Source organism: Taudactylus pleione, unplaced genomic scaffold, assembly GCF_031769625.1.
Source record: "Taudactylus pleione unplaced genomic scaffold, aTauple2 ptg000007l, whole genome shotgun sequence".
NCBI lineage: Eukaryota > Metazoa > Chordata > Amphibia > Anura > Myobatrachidae > Taudactylus > Taudactylus pleione.
In genome coordinates, this window is record NW_028284410.1 from 24,393,793 (window position 1) to 24,411,513 (window position 17,721).

Sequence of the window (17,721 nt, forward strand, 5' to 3'; positions counted from 1 at the left end):
CATGGTGAAACGTTTTGAGGGCTATACCCCTTTTACACATAGAGCAAAAACATTGGTCTTCGCAGGTGAACGCACATCGACTTTCTATGTGTAGATGCAAACAACCCAGGACAAAGCTCTTTACCAGGGTTAGGCTGAGACCCAGCAGTTTCCCGGATATTAATTCTGAAAGGGGCATTACTAATCATAAGAATCATTTGCCAAGTTTTGACTCTCCAGCAATTGCAGAGATGTTTATCATATGGTGCTTTAAATCTTTTGGGATTATGTAATTAAGATCACTTGACATGTTAAATGGTATTCATATCTGCAGCCTGCATAATTGTAGCTTTTCTGTAACTTATTTGTAAAAGTCACATTGTCCTGTCTAGGTGGCTTTGGAGGGCATGGTAGAAAGGTATAACATTAAGGGTTCTGTCTTTGTGTCTTGCAGGGAGCTGACCTTGTTTTGGAGTAAGCTTCAGCGACGTATTGAACCATGCTTAAATACCTTTCTTGAAAGATGTAGGCAGTTTGGTGTGATTGCCAAGACACGTCAGCACCTATTCTTTCTTATTAAAGTTGTACATACAGAGGTAAGTGTAAAATCTGTTCCATGTTTTATTTAAAGCCAGTCTATCCTGATCTGTATCCTACTGCTTACACTCCATCAGTGACAGCCTGAGGTTTCGGTGTTGCATCCAGAAAACGTTGCATTTAACTCCTGGCCACCTTTTATTGCTGTAGATTGCATTTAAAGTAATAGATATCTTTTTTCCAAAGTTAGTACAAGGAGGTGCAGTTCACATCCATTTCTGGCCTTTCCTTCCTGCTGTAACTTGTGGTTGTATCCTGGCTATAACAGTGGCTAGTATCTGGTTCAGGGCTCAATGCTGATATTTACGCAGATCGAGCAATTGCCATTGTGCATGCATATAAGCCGCACTACGTCTGTGCAGCGATAGCTTTGTGATTACAGATTCACAGAGGAATCGGTAGCACAGTGACTGACAGTTTGTCAGCGTTTGGGGATGGTAACGGGGGTGGTCAGAAAAACCCAGGTGTGGCTGTCCGTTTGAATGCCGTTTCATGGTCGTGTATAAATTAGCCACTACGCCTGCAAACGCAGCATGAGAGCCCTCTGCGTGTTAGGAGAGGTGCCGAGACTGCGGCTGGTCAGACCTTTTGCAAGGGCAAGATGGCGGTTCGATGTGCGTCGATGTTGCCGATAATTACGCAGGTAAGCGATGACTTACACGGATAAGAAGGCAGCAGTGGGCGTCCCTATGCTCGGGTCATCTTTGGGACCATTAGCATATTTTTGCTGCTGCATTCCATACAAAATCGCAGCTGCGATTGCATTACCATCTCGGTTTGTTTCAGGTTACACCTAACCTACCATTGCTGGCAACATGAGAGAAATTTTATTGCTGCATTGGCGGAAAATGACATGTTTTTGGACTCTTTAATAGTGACCTACAATTCATAAAGAACACATTTGGTATTCATATACTCATTTGATGCATCTTTGGTCTACATTAATTTGATCAGAGTAACTGAGGGGAATCTTGGAAAAGTGTACGGTAAAGAATTACTTCAATATCATGCTAATTATGAGTCCTATCTGCCCCAATAAAAGCATTTGAGTTTTAGTGGGGCACATAGAATATGAGAAATTATTATTATTATTTTTTTTTAAATCTTGCTTGGTTTAACCAATGCTTATAAAAATTGTGGCATGGGATCTGGTCACAGTGATATAAATACCCCAGGTCGTTAAGTGATTAATAACGCATAAAAAAACTTGACTCCACATCAAATATTCAACAATCGGAAAGATTTATAATACATTGTTTTGTTATACAGATCATAGCCTGTTACAAACAGTCTTACAAGTGAATGCTGGGTGGTTGCTGTATGAGGGAGGGGCTAGAGCAGCGAAAAGTGCAAGGGTGGTGCTGTGCTTATTGTGATCATGATAATATCTGGTTGATGTATATTTGATCGGTGTAAGAAAAATGAAGAGCACAAGCTGTGTGTATATTCATACCCTGTATGAAATACTGTAATGTATTGGTGTCGCTTTCTCACTGCCATATACATTTTTAGTTAATACGTCCTCCAATCATGTTAAAGATACCGCTACATAAGATCATTAGTGATGTTGGTGAGTGACAAATCTTTAATAGCTCTTTATATCTAGATTCAAACAAGTTGTTTATTATAAAAAATATTTTGCTGGGGAACACTGTGTGTGGTGTGTGTTTTTGATTTTGGTCTGTAGAATATATTTGATTATATATGCTACATTCCGAAAGAAAAAAAATGTTGAATCACCTATTGGAATATAAAGGTGAAACTGTGATTGTAGTAGCAAGTAGATAGAGACCTGAAGTAGGTTTCATCCACGTGACCAGATCTGTTTTCACATTTTTGACCTTCATTGGTTTTAATTTGTTAAACTACACATTTACATTAGTTTTCATGAATTCTTCCTCTAGTTCAGTTTCCCAAACTGTGCCATTACAGTACAGGTATTAAGGCTAACCATGATTGAGTCCAGATGGTTAAATCAAATTTACTGAGTTACTAATTAATTCACCTGTGTTCAAGCATGGATAGCCTTAAAACCTGCACTGTAATGGCGGAATTTGGGAAACTCTGCTATAGTTCCTTATCTGCACTTGGAGCAGTTACAGAAAATACTCTGGAATGTATTAGTGCATCTCAATTTCATTAAATGAAAAATATCACTGCTGGACTTTGTGCAATAAGTACAACCTGTCAAACGGAAGAGAAACTGACATTTTGGTCCATAAGCATTTGAAAACCTATTGAAATGTAGTTAATTTGAATAATCAAACTTGTTTGTCTTTTAGGCTGGAGATGATGGTGTTCCAGTTTCCATCATGCTATGTATACGGGCACTTCAAATTACGTCAAGTGAAAGCGATGCAACAAAAACTTCTGTGTGCAAAACAATAGCATGCCTCTTGCCACAGGATTTGGAGGTGAGACGAGCATGCCAGCTCACAGAGTTTTTATTTGAACCGACTTCTGAAGGACTAAATGTATTGGAAGAGCTTTTTCTTCAGCCTGATCAAAAGAATGTTGAAGAATCGAGCGTGATTTCAAATTCTCTTCGCTGTGAACTCTTGCTATCCTTGAAAAGTCACTGGTTGTTTGATCCTGAGTTCTGGGATTGGAAAACATTAAAGCGGCATTGCCTCAAGCTCCTTGGAACTGAAGTTTCAGATGCAGAGGAAGACAAATATGGCGAACCTTCAGTTAATGAACCTGACATTTTGGATTCCTCTTTGGCCAGCTATGATATACACATTGAACAGAAAGAAGAACACCAAGAATATGCTTCCAATGAAACTGAGAGCATTAAAGTGAAAAAGCCAGTTGGGTCTTCTGAAAGGTATAAACGCTGGCTGCAGTATAAGTTTTTCTGTGTTATCTGTAAAAGAGAAGTCATTGAAGCAAGGATTCTCCATCATGCTAAAATGCATCTTAAAGATGGAGTTTATACATGTCCTGTTTGTGTAAAAAGGTTCAAAAAGAAAGAAATCTTTGTCCCTCACGTAATGGACCACATGAAAATGCCTATGAGACATCGACCTAAAAAGAAAAATGAAATAGTTGAACTCAAAGCAGAGCTAGACTTTGCCGAGGATGAGAGTGACTCCAATGACTACATCTCTTTTAGGACGATGCGAGATAAAAATCTGCAGGATCGAGATGTCTATCCATGTCCTGGTACAGGCTGTTCCAGAGTTTTCAAACAGTTTAAATATTTAAGTATACATCTGAAAGCCGAACACCAAAACAATGATGAAAATGCAAACCATTACTTAGAATTGAAGAATCTGAGGGAAAAGTGTGCTTTTTGCCGGCGACATTTTATAACAAATTTTCACTTAAGACAGCACATGAGAATTCACCTTGGATCACTGCCTTTCATGTGCGTATCTATAGACTGCAATGCATGTTTTAAAACTATTAATGAACTACTACATCACAAACAATCACACTTGGACCTTCAGTACAAGTGTGAACTAGAAGGATGCCACTTAGTTTTCAGTGACTTAGGATGTCTTTACCATCATGAAGCTCAACATTTTCGAGATGCTGCATACACTTGTACTTTCCCACGCTGTAAAAAGTATTATTATTGTAACTCTGAGTTCCAGAATCACATTGCCACTCACGTAGCGCACTCTGAAAACAGCTTTGATAAAAGGACTGATTTATCTACTAAAGACACAAAAAAGGAGGATGACAGACTGTTTGGTTCTAGCTGTAATTACTTACCTTCGCTACCAAGTAGAAACGTAGTGTCTGGTAAGAGAACAGATTCACTCTCTAGAGAGTTTAATGACAAGCTCTCAGAAGATTCAGCCAATACAGAAGCATGTTTATATCATGATGCGAGTTCAGACAGCAGTTGTAAAAATGAAAACAATAGGCAGATTGATATTGAAAGTCATAAGTCCACATTTAAGTACACAAGTGACTCAGACAATGTCCTCAACAGCTTAGTTAATATTGAAGCACCATCCAGTACATATGTTAAAGAGGAACATGGAAAAACACAAGAAACATTATGCGGTCTTGCAAGTGCAGAACTCAACATAAAATGTGAACAAGAAGAAATTCCTACTTCTGGTGGCTTTCAGAAGTCTGCTACTTCAGAGGATATCTTGTCTGAACTTCTTACTAGTCTGAAACATTTGAATTTAAAGAATTCGAATTCATCGGTACCAAACCCTTCGTCTCTAGGTAATGAATCGGTAGCCAGTTGTTCCGATCATTTTGCTGCAACACAAAATGGCAATAACCAGAAGGAGGAAAAGTTATTTAGCCAGTATTTATCTCGGTTAGCAGCCAAACCATTTTTTTGTGAGCTTAAAGGTTGCAAATCTGCTTTTGTTACAAAAGATGCTCTTTTATTACATTATTGTAAAAAACACAACTATACAAAGGAAAATGCTCTCAAACTGAACATGTTACAAAAAAAATATTCTCCTTTTGAGTGCCATATCTGCCAAAGACGTTTTACAAGGCGAACGCTACTTCGCATTCATTATAAAAAGAATCATCACATAAGCAAAGAGAGGGCAAGGTTAAGTAATAGGAAACATGAGAACAAGAAAATTAAAACACGTATTAGAAGTCAAAGACTAACAAACTACTGGAAAAAATTCCAGCAAAGTGAATCCAAAAGTGAAATTCATGAAAGAACATCTCCAGTGCATGAGGACTTTAATTCTGAGACCTACGCAGATTCACTGTCTGATGAGACAGACACTGGTAATATGCTTGGTGCATCAAGAGATGAAGACTATCCACCTGGAAAAGGAAGGGGAAGACGACGAGTGGTAGCTCAAGGAAAGTTGTGTTACATCTTAAATAAGTATCACAAACCGTTTCACTGTATCCATAAAACCTGCAACTCTTCCTTTACAAGCCAGCGGGGCTTAGTTCGCCATTACCAGCTTGTACATCTGTATAACAGGGAATCCTTATGTTTGGAGAAAGAAAAGGAACAAAACAAGAGCGAGCTTGGTAAATGTAGAAGGATATTTACTTGTAAATATAAAGAATGCAGCAAGAGTTATATTTGTGGTAAAGCGCTGTCAAAGCATTACAGAGAATTTCACGATCACAGTGAAACTGAAGATCAGGACCTTGATCTTTTTGATGCTGATAACCACTTAAAAAGCCAAACTGATGATGAAAAATTTAGTGAAGAAACTGAAAGCGAAGAGTCTGAAATTTACTGTGATGTAGAGGGCTGCACTGCAGTGTTTACGGATCATAACAAATATGCCAGACACATTATGTCCCGTCACAGGAAATATAACCTATATGAAGCCAGGAGAAAGAGGAAAAAAAAAGCAGAAGCATTGGATGAAAACTATGTTGAACCTAAACGTCGCAGTCGTTTACTTTATAAAAGGAAAAGGTTAAGGGTTAAAAATAAGGCTGTGATAAATAAGGCTGGGAATAAAGATGTGGCTGATTTTAAAACCATTGAGGAAGCATTGCAAATGTGTGTCCAAAATATCAAAATGACACAGTTCCCATGTATGATTCAAGGGTGTGCTTCAGTTGTAAAGTTAGAAAGTAGTATTATTCGACATTACAAGTTGACACATCACCTGGCTCCCGCCTATGTCAACGATCATCTTGCAGAGTTGGTTTACTGTGTTAAGAACTTTCCTAGGGATAAACAGCAACCCATTTCAGCAGAAGAATACAGTCCCCACAACCGTGATTGCATTCAAGACCATAAAATGCCCAGTTTGCATAACGATGTTCGCTGCACCTCATTTGATAGGGATGACTTCTTGAAGAACTCAAACAGCGATTTGAGAAGAAATGGTCCTGTGGAGAGAGACTTTTTGAAGTACAGTACATCCTCAAAACACAGTAAGTTCTCAAATAGTAACTTCAAGGAGACAGACATCAGATCACCTTTCCGTAAAAATGAAGACAGAACTGCTAAATCAAGTGAAAAAGAAAATGGATACAAAATAGAAAACAACAAAGCAAGTTACTTCCCTCATCCAGTAGATTTGAATGCTCTCATTTCCACAAAAGACAATCAAGAAGAGGAGGAGCAGTCACCTGTTGGACTAAAGAATTTTAAGCCGACGGGGTTTGAGTCATCTTTTTTAAAGTTTTTACAGGAAAGTAGGGAAACGGATGATGAGTTTGACGAGCTTGAATGGGATTATCCACAGAAATGCAAGCTCCAGAATTCTTTGCAAAATCGGAAGCGATCCTGTAAAGATCAAGACGATCATGAAACATGTTTGTCCCATGTCAAAACTGAAGCATCAACACCCACTTTACAAAATTTAAGGACAATGTTGGACAAAGCTTTGTCAGACTGTGGTGACCTGGCTTTAAAACAGCTCCACCAACTTTATCAAAGGCCTGTTGTTGTTCTAGAGCGCTCAAACTTTACATCCCCTCTAATAGACTTGTTTTCCAGCAAAAAAACTGATGAACTCTGTGTGGGTATTTCATGAGATTTGGCCTACCCTAAAAATATGCCAGTATTAATTTTGAGGGAACCTATCTGAGTGACACAGGATTATTTGTTAATAAAAGGTGTACCATATAGACATTTTGTGCAATTAGATGTAACATTTCATGAATGTATTTTATCTGTGTTCACAATCTCTTTGGTTTATCTTCCCAACAGATTAATGTACTTGGTGCTAGGACATCAATATAATGGGGCTTCCTTTGACAATAACTGTGCATGATTGTCTGGGAGTTTTGGGGTGTTACAAGGTTTTCATACTTGAATGAATATGCACTTAAAAGTGCACTGTGTAATATATTGTACACTACAACCTCTTATATTTTTTGAGTTCTGTTTCAATAAATTACAAAATTTCACCTGTTTTGATGGAGCATTCCAACTTTTTAAAATATATTTTTTTACTATAACATGAGGCTTTAAATATTTTTTGCAAAAAAATTCACTTGATTTTCTTTGTTTTTTTGTTCTTCCTTTCTTACATTTAAAAGTGCTTTAGAAAGGTTTGCGTTTTCTGCACTGAGTGTAGGCTTAGTATGTCATATATATATTTTTTTTTTATTTGAAGTAGAATGAATATACTTTTGATTTAACTGACATTTTTTGGATGCACTGCAGATATTAATACTTTTTCCCTCGTAATTGAGTTTTAAAATGTGAAAACCATCTTTCTTTTTATGAAATATTTGCAGGATTGTAAAATTTCCATTTGAAAATGTGAGATTCTTAAAACTATAAAATAGAAAATGTAATATTTGCTGTTGATATATCTAGGCCATTTTGTTTTCATACAAAAGTTGCAGGATTCTTCAAGGTACTAATAAAGTTAAAACGAAAACAGACAGGTTGTTCCTTCTTTATGCTGTATTGTAATGATATATTACAATGTTAATGGAATGTTGAAATATTTAAAATAATGAATATTCGTGTTTCTGCCCATAGTATATGAGAGAGGCAATATAAGTTGATGGACCACCAAAGCATAATATATAAAATGACCAAATATTAGGGAGAATATTGATTATTTATAAAGTGGCAACATATTACATAGCACTGTACATTGAGGAGGGCCATGATCCAAATAACATGCAATAACACAAAGGTAAAGCTGGCTTTGCCAAATGGAGCTTGCCTTTTAAGAGGTGTGTGAAAAAATGAATATATAATATAGTGTCATTGTAGCTGGCAGCTATATTGCAAGGCAGAATTATTATCCACCTCCAACATTAAAACAGCAATTGGCATTTTTGTGTGGCTACTGGTGGTGTGGTAGGGTTAGAATGAGGAGACAGTGGAAGGTAGGTGCATATATATGGACTGCTCATTGTAAAAATCTTAAGGTAAATTCTGGCAACGGCGACTGTCTTTCCCCATATACATTACCCAGACTTCCTTCCTGTTCTGAACAAGGTTTTCTCTTGTAATTGCTGAGCACTGCTGTGGTTATTTACCAGTTCACAGTAACTATTCCCTGCATGTATATTTGGCATTATGTGCATTGCTGAATCCAGTCAGGACATTTGTAACAGCCGCCAACCAAGAAATCCGCCGAGATCGCCAACACAAGGATTGATATGGTGTCGGCTATGACAGTTAAAATTGTGTCCAGCAGATGAGATGAAAGTGTTCCAGTAGACTTTTTATAATAACCTTTTCATAGTTGTGATGACTCTACTCTAATTTCCCGCTACTGCAGCAGCAGTCCCAAACAAGTATTTTGTTTTGTTTTTTTCTACTGAGCAGCGGGGCGTGTTGAGTGAGGGGAGATCCCGAAGCAGCTAAGCGGCTGGATAGACTCCCGTTCGCCGCTCCGTCTTCCCCTGCCGGCGCCGCAATACCAGTGACATGATTGGTGATTTCAGCGGGCCAAGCCAGCCCAGGACTGCAACCAGAAACATCGAGGATGGCTGGTAAGGGTTCCCCGCGCACACTGACGCGGAGAACCATGTGGCAGTCCATGCCTCTGGCAGTGGAGACTCGCTGGAGGACGCTGTTGTGTGAGGAGCCTTGTGCAAACTGTCTCCCAATACTATACCAACCACCGGTACATGAGGGATCCTGCTAGCCAGGGGCTTGATGGCGGCGGCCATGTCAGTGGGCCAGGTGGATCCATACAGCAAAAGGGGAGGTACGCTTTCCCCTGGCTGCCCCTCTCCTGACCCAGACGCTGGTTCAGATATGAGCTTCCTTTATCCTGGTTGCTCCTCCCAGCCTCCTTCTATATGAGTCAGCCAGAGACCACTCTCCGGTGCTTTCGGTGACTGTGCGCTCAGGAGGTTAGGTCAATCTCCCTGTATGCCTCTCCTGTTGTGATCAGGTCATACAGAGCTCCATATCCTTCCTGGGCTATTGGTAGTCGATTAAGAGCTTAGTGTATGTATGCGTGTGTGTGTGTGTATATATGTGTGTGTATATATATATATATATATATGTGTGTGTATGTGTGTATATATATATATATATAAATAAAATTTATATTACAACTGGAGCCTGGCACACTGGATCTGCAGTTCAACGATAGGGTGCCTTCCTCAAAAGTATACTCCCCAGACAGTCCTTAAAAAGAACCAGGCGGCACTCCAATGCACAGTGTAAAAAAGTTGTATTCAATAAAGTATCAGAGACATACTTGTCGACGTTTCAAAGTCCGCAGACTTTTTCTTCAGGATATGTCACAGTGAGTGAAACAAACAAACAAACAAGTGCCAGTGTCCTACCTTAAATACATGATTAAGGCGCCAAAGTCTCTCACCGGTGAGCGCCGAGCCACGGAGGAGGGGTGCGAGGCCCACGTGTCTCCAACCGGAAGTGACATACAAGATGACCAAGTAGTTGCCAAGCAACCACTAGTGTCACTACTCACCAGGAAACAAGAACAAGCATGACCTGCGCCCGGGACTGGAAGTAATGCAGATGTAATAGCATTCTGTTGCCAAGCAACCCATGATGTCCAAGCTCACCACTCCTCCCTATGGCACATCGCCCACCGGAAAAAAGACAACGCAACGTGTTAGATATAAGACCACGAATCTCATGGACATACAGTGTACAAAAAATTATTATATACAAAAAAATAAACATTTAAAAACATACTGTGAATTACTCAAATGCTTAATAACAATCATATGTAAATATAGATTCTTAATTTCATTACTAGCACTAATATTACTCTTATCACCTATCAACATTATTATAGGGATTTTTTTATCAACATTGTTATAGGGATTTTTCACTAATAAGAGAAATTATTAATATAGCCATTTTCAGCCAGAACATACAAAGAACATTGAAAAATTCTTAAACACAAGCTACCCCCCCTGTATATTCTTTTTAAAAAAATATATTCAAAGCGATCGTCTCATTGAGTCCCTTCGGCGTAACCGTATCCAGTCTATCCAGTCAGAATGTGGCTTCGTCCTCAGCAGCTTTCCAGCGACTGTGGCAAGCAGCTAGGCCAGTACAGCCAAAAACCAGAAGGCGGTCGGCCTCAAACGCCGTCAACCCTCAGATTCTGGTACATCATCTGATGAGTGTGGTCTCTCGGAAGTACAAAGAAGTGCTCCATTATTTAAATGCCAGAAAGTTGTGAAAGCTGAATTTCTCAAGTCTGAGCACCTTTCGGAACTTATGGGGGAAGCATGGAGTTCTCTGGATAGGAAATTCCATATTACGAGATATTAAGAAAGGTTTAAGCCTTATACCCCTTTCCATTGGATGAGTGCACCAAATGAGAAGTTCCGCCAGCAGTAGATGCACATGTGTCACATCTGGTTAGAAGTGCCACATTGCCCATACCATCTGCATCCTCTCTTAAATGCTCCACAGTTAGGAGACTTGAAACTTGTCTCAAGGCAATCTTCACTCTATCAGGAGTGGTTACTCGCCCGGCCATGGCTATGGCCTGGGTTTCCAAAGCCATTGAGGGATGGATGAAGACACTGGAAGATTCTCTTCCAGAAGCTTCCAAGGAACAACATAGGAGATTATCTCCTATGTTAAGGAGGCAGTGTACTATTTGGGAGAGGCAGGTCTACCTTCAGCATCCATTACTAGACCTAAGCAGTCGTACTTTAGGGCCATTCAGCCGCAAGGAAATTCAAAGGGTCAATCTTCCTCTAGAACGAGTTCTCACAGGAAACCACAGTCTAAGACATCCTGGCCATATAGACATCCGGCTTTTAGGACTAAAGATAAACCTGCAGCCTGTTGGGACGGGCCTCCCCCTGAGGGATCCCAGGGTAGGAGGCCGACTTCTTCAGTTTTCAGATGCCTGGCATCTCACAACAATGGATGCCTGGGTTCAGGAGGAGGTCTCCCAGGTGTACGCCCTCACTTTCTGGAGAAGTCCCCCGCAAGGTTTTTTTTTTGCACAACTCCTCCTGCAGCGTTTTCTGCAAAAGCCTTGGCCCTCCAGCAGGCTTTACACTCCCTGCTGGTATCAGGAGTAATAATCCCGGTGCCAGTGAATCAACTAGGAAAGGGATATTATTCCAACCTCCTCTTCTTGATTCAAAAACCCAATGGGTCTCACCGGCCTATTTTAATCCTAAAGGGACTCAACACATTTATCCGGGTGCTCAGGTTTCTTATGGAAACCGTGCGGTCGATTGTGTTGGCAATGGAACCAGGAGATTTCATGGTGTCCTTAGATATTTAGGATGCATATTTTCATGTACCAATTACACCGTCCCATCAACGTTTCCTGTGATTCACAGTGCTGCAGGAGCATTTCCAATTTCAGGCACTGCCTTTTGGTTTATCACCGGCCCCTCAGGTGTTCACCAAAATCATGGCAGTAATAACGGCCTGCCTCAGGCGCCAGGGAGTAATGATCCTGCCATACTTGGAAGGTCTCTTGATATTGGCTCATTCGTCACGAGTTGCAGCATCATCTTAGACTGACAGTGGTCTGTCTACACAGACATGGATGGATTATAAATTGGAAGAAGTCCAGTACAGCAGAGGGTACATTTAGGGGCACGCTTGGATTCTCTGGCGCAAAGGATATATCTGCCAGAAGACAAGATTGCGGCCCTCCAGCTCCGGATACGCAGGCTTCTTCACAGCCAATTTAGTATCTGTTCATGCAGCAGTGCAGGTTCTGGGATCCATGGTGTCGACTGTCGACATGGTGGAGTATGCCTAGTTCCACTATAGACCATTGCAGCGGTTAATCCTCTTGCACTGGAATGGGGAGTACTACTCAATAAAGGCACAGACGATCGGTCTCTCGCCAGAAGTGCAACTGTACCTGTCATGGTGGTTGGAGACATACCGTCTCAAGGTTCGCCCATTCTGGATTCCAGATTGGGTACTCCTCACGACCGATGCCAGCCTCCGCGGATGGGACACACGGACAGGTCGACACAGGTTTCAAGGAAAATTGACGACAAGGGGAAATGTCCAGGAACTAAGGGCAGTGTTCAGAGCGCTTGTTCAGGCTTAGGAAATACTAAAGGGGCAGGCCTATCCAGGTACAATCTGACAACGCCACTGCAGTAGCCTACCTCAACCATCAGGGAGGCATGTGGAGCCATGATGGAAGTGTCAAACATTCTAGTCTGGGCAGAATGTCACCATCCGGCAACATCGGCGGTGTTCATACCGGGAGTCCTCAATTGGGAAGCGGATTTCCTAAGTCCGCAGGATATACACGCCGGAGAGTGGGCTCTTCATCCACAGGTATTTCAAAGCCTTGTGGACAGATGGGGTCTTCCAGATGTAGACCACATGGCCTCAAGCCCCAGGGTCCCCAGTTACATATGGGTCCAGAACCAGGGATCCTGAACCCGAGTTTCTGGATGCTCTGCCAGTGAAGTGGAACTTCAGACAGGTGTATCTGTTTTCTCCATTTTCCCTTCTTCCAAGGGTCAGCAGGAGGGTCAAGTAGGAAGGTGGGACAGTAATACTGCTAGCTCCTGCTTGGCCCAGACCTACAGAGTCTCTCCATAGACACTTCATGGCCTCTTCCTCTAAGGCCGAACCTGTTAATACAAGGTCCCTGCCTGTATCCAGATCTTCCTCGTCTGTCTTTGACGGCATGGCTCTTGAAACCTCCGTCTTAAAGGCAAAAGGTTTTTCCAATTCTGGAATTCAGACAATGTTGAGGGCACAGAAACCTTCCTCTGCCCGCATTTATTACAGAATTTGGCACTCGTATTTTCAGTGGTGTGAACTGAGAAAATGTGACCCTAAGGTGTTTAGTGTCTCTCGAGTGCTTTCTTTTCTTTACACTGGTTTAGAGCAGGGTCTCAGTCTGGCCACCCTGAGGGTTCAGGCTTCTGCACACTCAGTTTGGTTTCAGCAAATGATTGCCCCATTGCCTGATGTTAGAATATGTTTTCAGGGTGTCCTGAGGGTTCATAAACTTGAATAATGCCCTTAGTATCCTCCTTCATAGGTTTTCTCTTTTTATACTTGGATTGTTCATTAGGGTTAATTTTTTTTGTAAATGGAAAATGTATTGAAAGCAAGAACTTCAACACAAATGCATTTATTTTTAATCAAAATAATATATTGAATGCTAGGTTAAAATGTGATTGATCTTCCATCGCTACCTGGCTCCCAAATCCCCCTTCCCGCTATACATATCATCATATGAAGGTATAGTTTCTAAGCACAGACTTGCTGTTACTGAATTTATTCAACTAAAATTTGTCAGATTCACAATGCTAATTGTGGTATATATGTAGTGTTCACTCTAGGGCTGGAGTGGGGCAGGGCGTCTGTGGGTAAAAAGGGTACTACTGCGAACATGCTTGTGCGAAGAGGGTTCTGATCACTTAAAAAGGATTGTGCCTTTTCATTACTGTAGGGGGCATGCCCAGCACGCATGGAGAGGTGGGAGCAGCCCCAAAGCTTTCTCTGCAGTGTGAACATATTCACCTGACTGTGGTTGTTTCACTGCAACCCCCCAAAATCTATCATGGTATTAGCATTCAAGCTGACCTGAGAAACAGGAAAACATTTGATGTCCTAATCTACCCTTTCATCTATTTAATGTTCTATGGACTGTCACATTTTCAACTTTCATGCGCAGTAAGAATGGCCATGTTTGCTGCCTGTTCAGCTGCTCCCATTTCTTGGAGACGGAACAGACCTAGGAGGAGAACCCGGACTGCTGGGTAAGTATTGGGTGAGAGGCTGAACCAGACTGGGAGCAAAAGAGGCGCCGTGTGTACTGTGGGGACAGAGTAGCAGGGTGCTGTAAGCATTCCATTTTGTCTTGAGTAGTGTTCTCTCTATATATACATACACACATATAATTATTTTTTAATGTACTGTATACAGTGTTGCTTTAAAAAAAGAATAGGATTCAACTGTAAAAGTTACTATGCCACCATGTCTCCATTCACAAGCTCTTATGTTATCAGAGATCAGGATAAGCAGTAGGCAAGTGGATACATGCAAGCAGTGAACTGCCTACCCCATGGCAGCAGAAATGAATATGAGAGAAAATACAATATTCTAGTAATAAACATTTAAATGTTGAAATTAAGAGGAAGGCTGTGGTGTGGTATCATGTTTTGTATAAAATGAATAACCATTTTATCCCTGTAGGGAAATGTTGACAGGATTGATCGCCTTCCTCAAGGAGAGAGTGTTCTCTCTCCCTGAGGTGGGCGATCAAGCCGACACGCTTTGGAGCATATCCACTGCACAACTAGTGTTTCAAAACCCTAACGGACATAAGGACAAACTGAAGTCTCCTCGCCGCAAGGCACCCGACGAGTCGAGCGTGCAGTGTAGCGTCCGGAACCCGATCCTCCCTATAGTGTCCACGTGACTCCGGGAAGATAAGCCGCGGGCACCCGGAAGCGTAAGTATCACTGCGGGGACCAAGCCAGATAGCTGACAGCGCGTCCAGGCACATCCAGGTGACCCGAAGAAGACAGCATACGGAGTACAAGGTGAGGCCTCACCAGAACTATTCACAATAATTGAGACTGCATTTATTACTATTAGCTTGTTCTACCATGACGCCACCCTGTGGTCCACATGCACTGTAGTGGAGGTGAGGGATGCCCACCTACCACGCAAGACTGTAATTAGGGAGACATACTTACCCATCTACTGATTGAACCCATTCACCCCTCTCCCCCACCCCCTTTACTTAGAAGGGAGTTAGGTCAATCCTGTCAACATTTCCCTACAGGAAAATAATAACATTTGTGGTTAGAAAAATACACCAAACTACCCCATACAGAAATAACTGAAACCCCGGAGCACTGTGCCTCCAAATTAAATAAAAGGTTTTATGCACCACAAAATTATATGTATAGTTCTTTCTACTTTTTATTTATTTTACACCACTTTCTACTAAGGCGCCAACAGTATTGTTGTTTTCAATTCTACATAATTGATGAGGCTGGGGGTAATCTTAGATTTCCAGTACTGAGCTATTGCAGCTCTGGTGGCTATAAGAATATGCAATACAAAGTAATATACGGTGCTGACTTTATGCAAAGTTACACTTGTATATACCCTAAACACATTAGATGTAGATAAATAATACCAAGTATGACTAGGACTTTGTCCAATGTACAATCTCCTCCTTTGCTCACTTGTATGGTCGTGCACACAAGAAAGAATAATTCTCCACTATAATAGTGAAATTTTTTATTTCAAATTGCACAGTATATAACATAAATCTGTCTTGAAACTCTGTTGCTATAACAGACAATGACTAATTTATTAAAATAAAAAACAAATTTAACTAGGCTGTTGGCACTAAAAGGTTAGATAAATGCAAACATGTTTCCGTTGCGGAAGCGGTTGAGCTGTGAAACATGTTGCAAGGTCCCAACTAAGTGAGACGCGTTCTGTTTTAAAAAAAATTTATTTTAGATTTTATTTTTTCTTTCAATTGATTTGCAGCCCTAGTTGTAGGCTGGGGAGTAGTACTGCCCTGATGTCTATACAATGAAATCAATGCTTATAAAATTTGTTATCACTTTGTAAAGTAATCAGGTGGTCTGAACACTGGCCTATCCCTCCTGTGTCAGTGATGTTACCAGACTCCCAGAGTTGGATTAAAAGGTTGAGGCATTTAAGACTGTGCCCCTATGGGCCATACTCATACAGACATGCACAGGGGGATACATACAGGGTTACACAGAGATATAGGACCTCATTCAGAGTCAGTCGTTGCGGCTGCACGGTCGTAAGGGAAAAGGGGCCAGATATGCAAATGATGCACTCGCAAGTTGCGTCCTTAAGATCGGATCGTTAGCTGGCCGACCAAGGGGAGGATGCGGCCGTAAGACAAAAAATACGCCCCCTTCTCGTACGCATTACACGTCATCTCCGGGCATACAAAGATTAATCGAGACCATCGGAACTGGTCGTAGAGCTTAAGGTTAACCATACCCTCTCTTAAGCACTACGATCAGGTCAGTGTACAAACCACCCATGTCACATGTGCCATGACACTACTTTGTTAATTATGCACTCCCATAAAACGCCGTTTGCATAATTAGGCACGCCTGCGTTCGGATCTCCATTCCCCCGTTTTCAAGCACTTCCCCTGTTACCACCCACAAACGCCTCATTCTGTCACTCAAACTACCGACCTGGCTGTGTTCAAGGAGAGAGAAATTTCTGATCGTAGTAGCTAGTTTGCGCACGCGCATTGCGAACTTTACACATGCGCAGTTTAGCGAACATCGGTGGCGTACGACCGTGCGGCCGCAACGACCGACTCTGAATGAGGTCCATAGAGTGGTGGCATATCGATAGTGCCACCTCCCACTCCAACCCACAGGCAAAGAACTTGTCACACTGCCTATTTGGAAGGTGCATGCAAATCTTTGTGGCTGCGATTCCGTAAACAGCAGTTGTGCGGAAGTATTCGAATGTTGCAGAAATTTGCACTGAGATGCCCACTAGAGCCATCTCAAGTCCACCGCTTGCATACAAAGACGCACGATTGATCTTCTGAACAACCCTTTGTGTTCAGAATGTCAGATGCAAGTAAGCTGCTGCGGCTGAATTTGCAGGCACAGACATTGTCCTAGAACAATCTAAACGCATTAGCCTCTGCACCTCACATAACCTCCCACAAACACTCCCTGATTGTTAATCCCACTGCATCCAAGCCCTGACTGTGACCACCATCGGAAATCAAACTTGGTGCATGTGCGGTATAAAATAAAAACAAAAAAATCTCTCAGATCCGTAAACATTTGCTTTGCATGCACCTTTGAATATGCCTCTCTGAGCCTGAGGTCTGTAGAATTTCCGCCTCCTTTTGTCTCCCATGGTGCCTGCAAAAGCCTCACCACCCTATTTGGACTTAAAGCATAATACGATGTACAGTGCTTAAATCCATGCATGACAATAAAATGCAAGTACAAGATTAAAATCAAATGAGTGCTTATCTGCTATCCATAAGAGACGGTCAGGGACCAAACCGGTCACACAGGAAACGTGCGTTTTGTTGGATCCCCAATGTGGTGAATCCAGTGACTTCATCAGGAATGATAAACCCTCAATGGACTATTAAAATACAAATATATGTTATGTAACACTAATGTTTAGCTGAAAAAGAGAAAGTGAGTCTCTCCTCCCCACTAGATAACAGAAAATAAAAGATTACTCATCTGAACCAGCCCATGGTATAGAACCCGACAGCAGTCATTTTGGTGCTTGCTGCACCTTTGTCAAGGGATCAGTGCACCCAC

At 41.5% G+C, this 17,721-nt stretch overlaps 1 protein-coding gene across 2 annotated transcripts in view; it reads left to right on the forward strand.

Annotated features, from left to right (window-relative positions):
• The window catches only part of RLF (RLF zinc finger), a 36,451-nt gene extending 28,572 nt beyond the window's left edge, over positions 1-7,879 (forward strand). For both annotated transcript variants that reach the window (XM_088462552.1, XM_088462553.1), the window contains 2 exons: positions 434-575; positions 2,859-7,879. In XM_088462552.1, the coding sequence (XP_088318678.1) occupies positions 434-575; positions 2,859-7,022 (4,306 nt within the window). In that variant the 3' untranslated portion in view covers positions 7,023-7,879. The remainder of the gene's footprint in view (positions 1-433; positions 576-2,858) is intronic.
• The last annotated feature ends 9,842 nt before the right edge of the window (positions 7,880-17,721 follow it).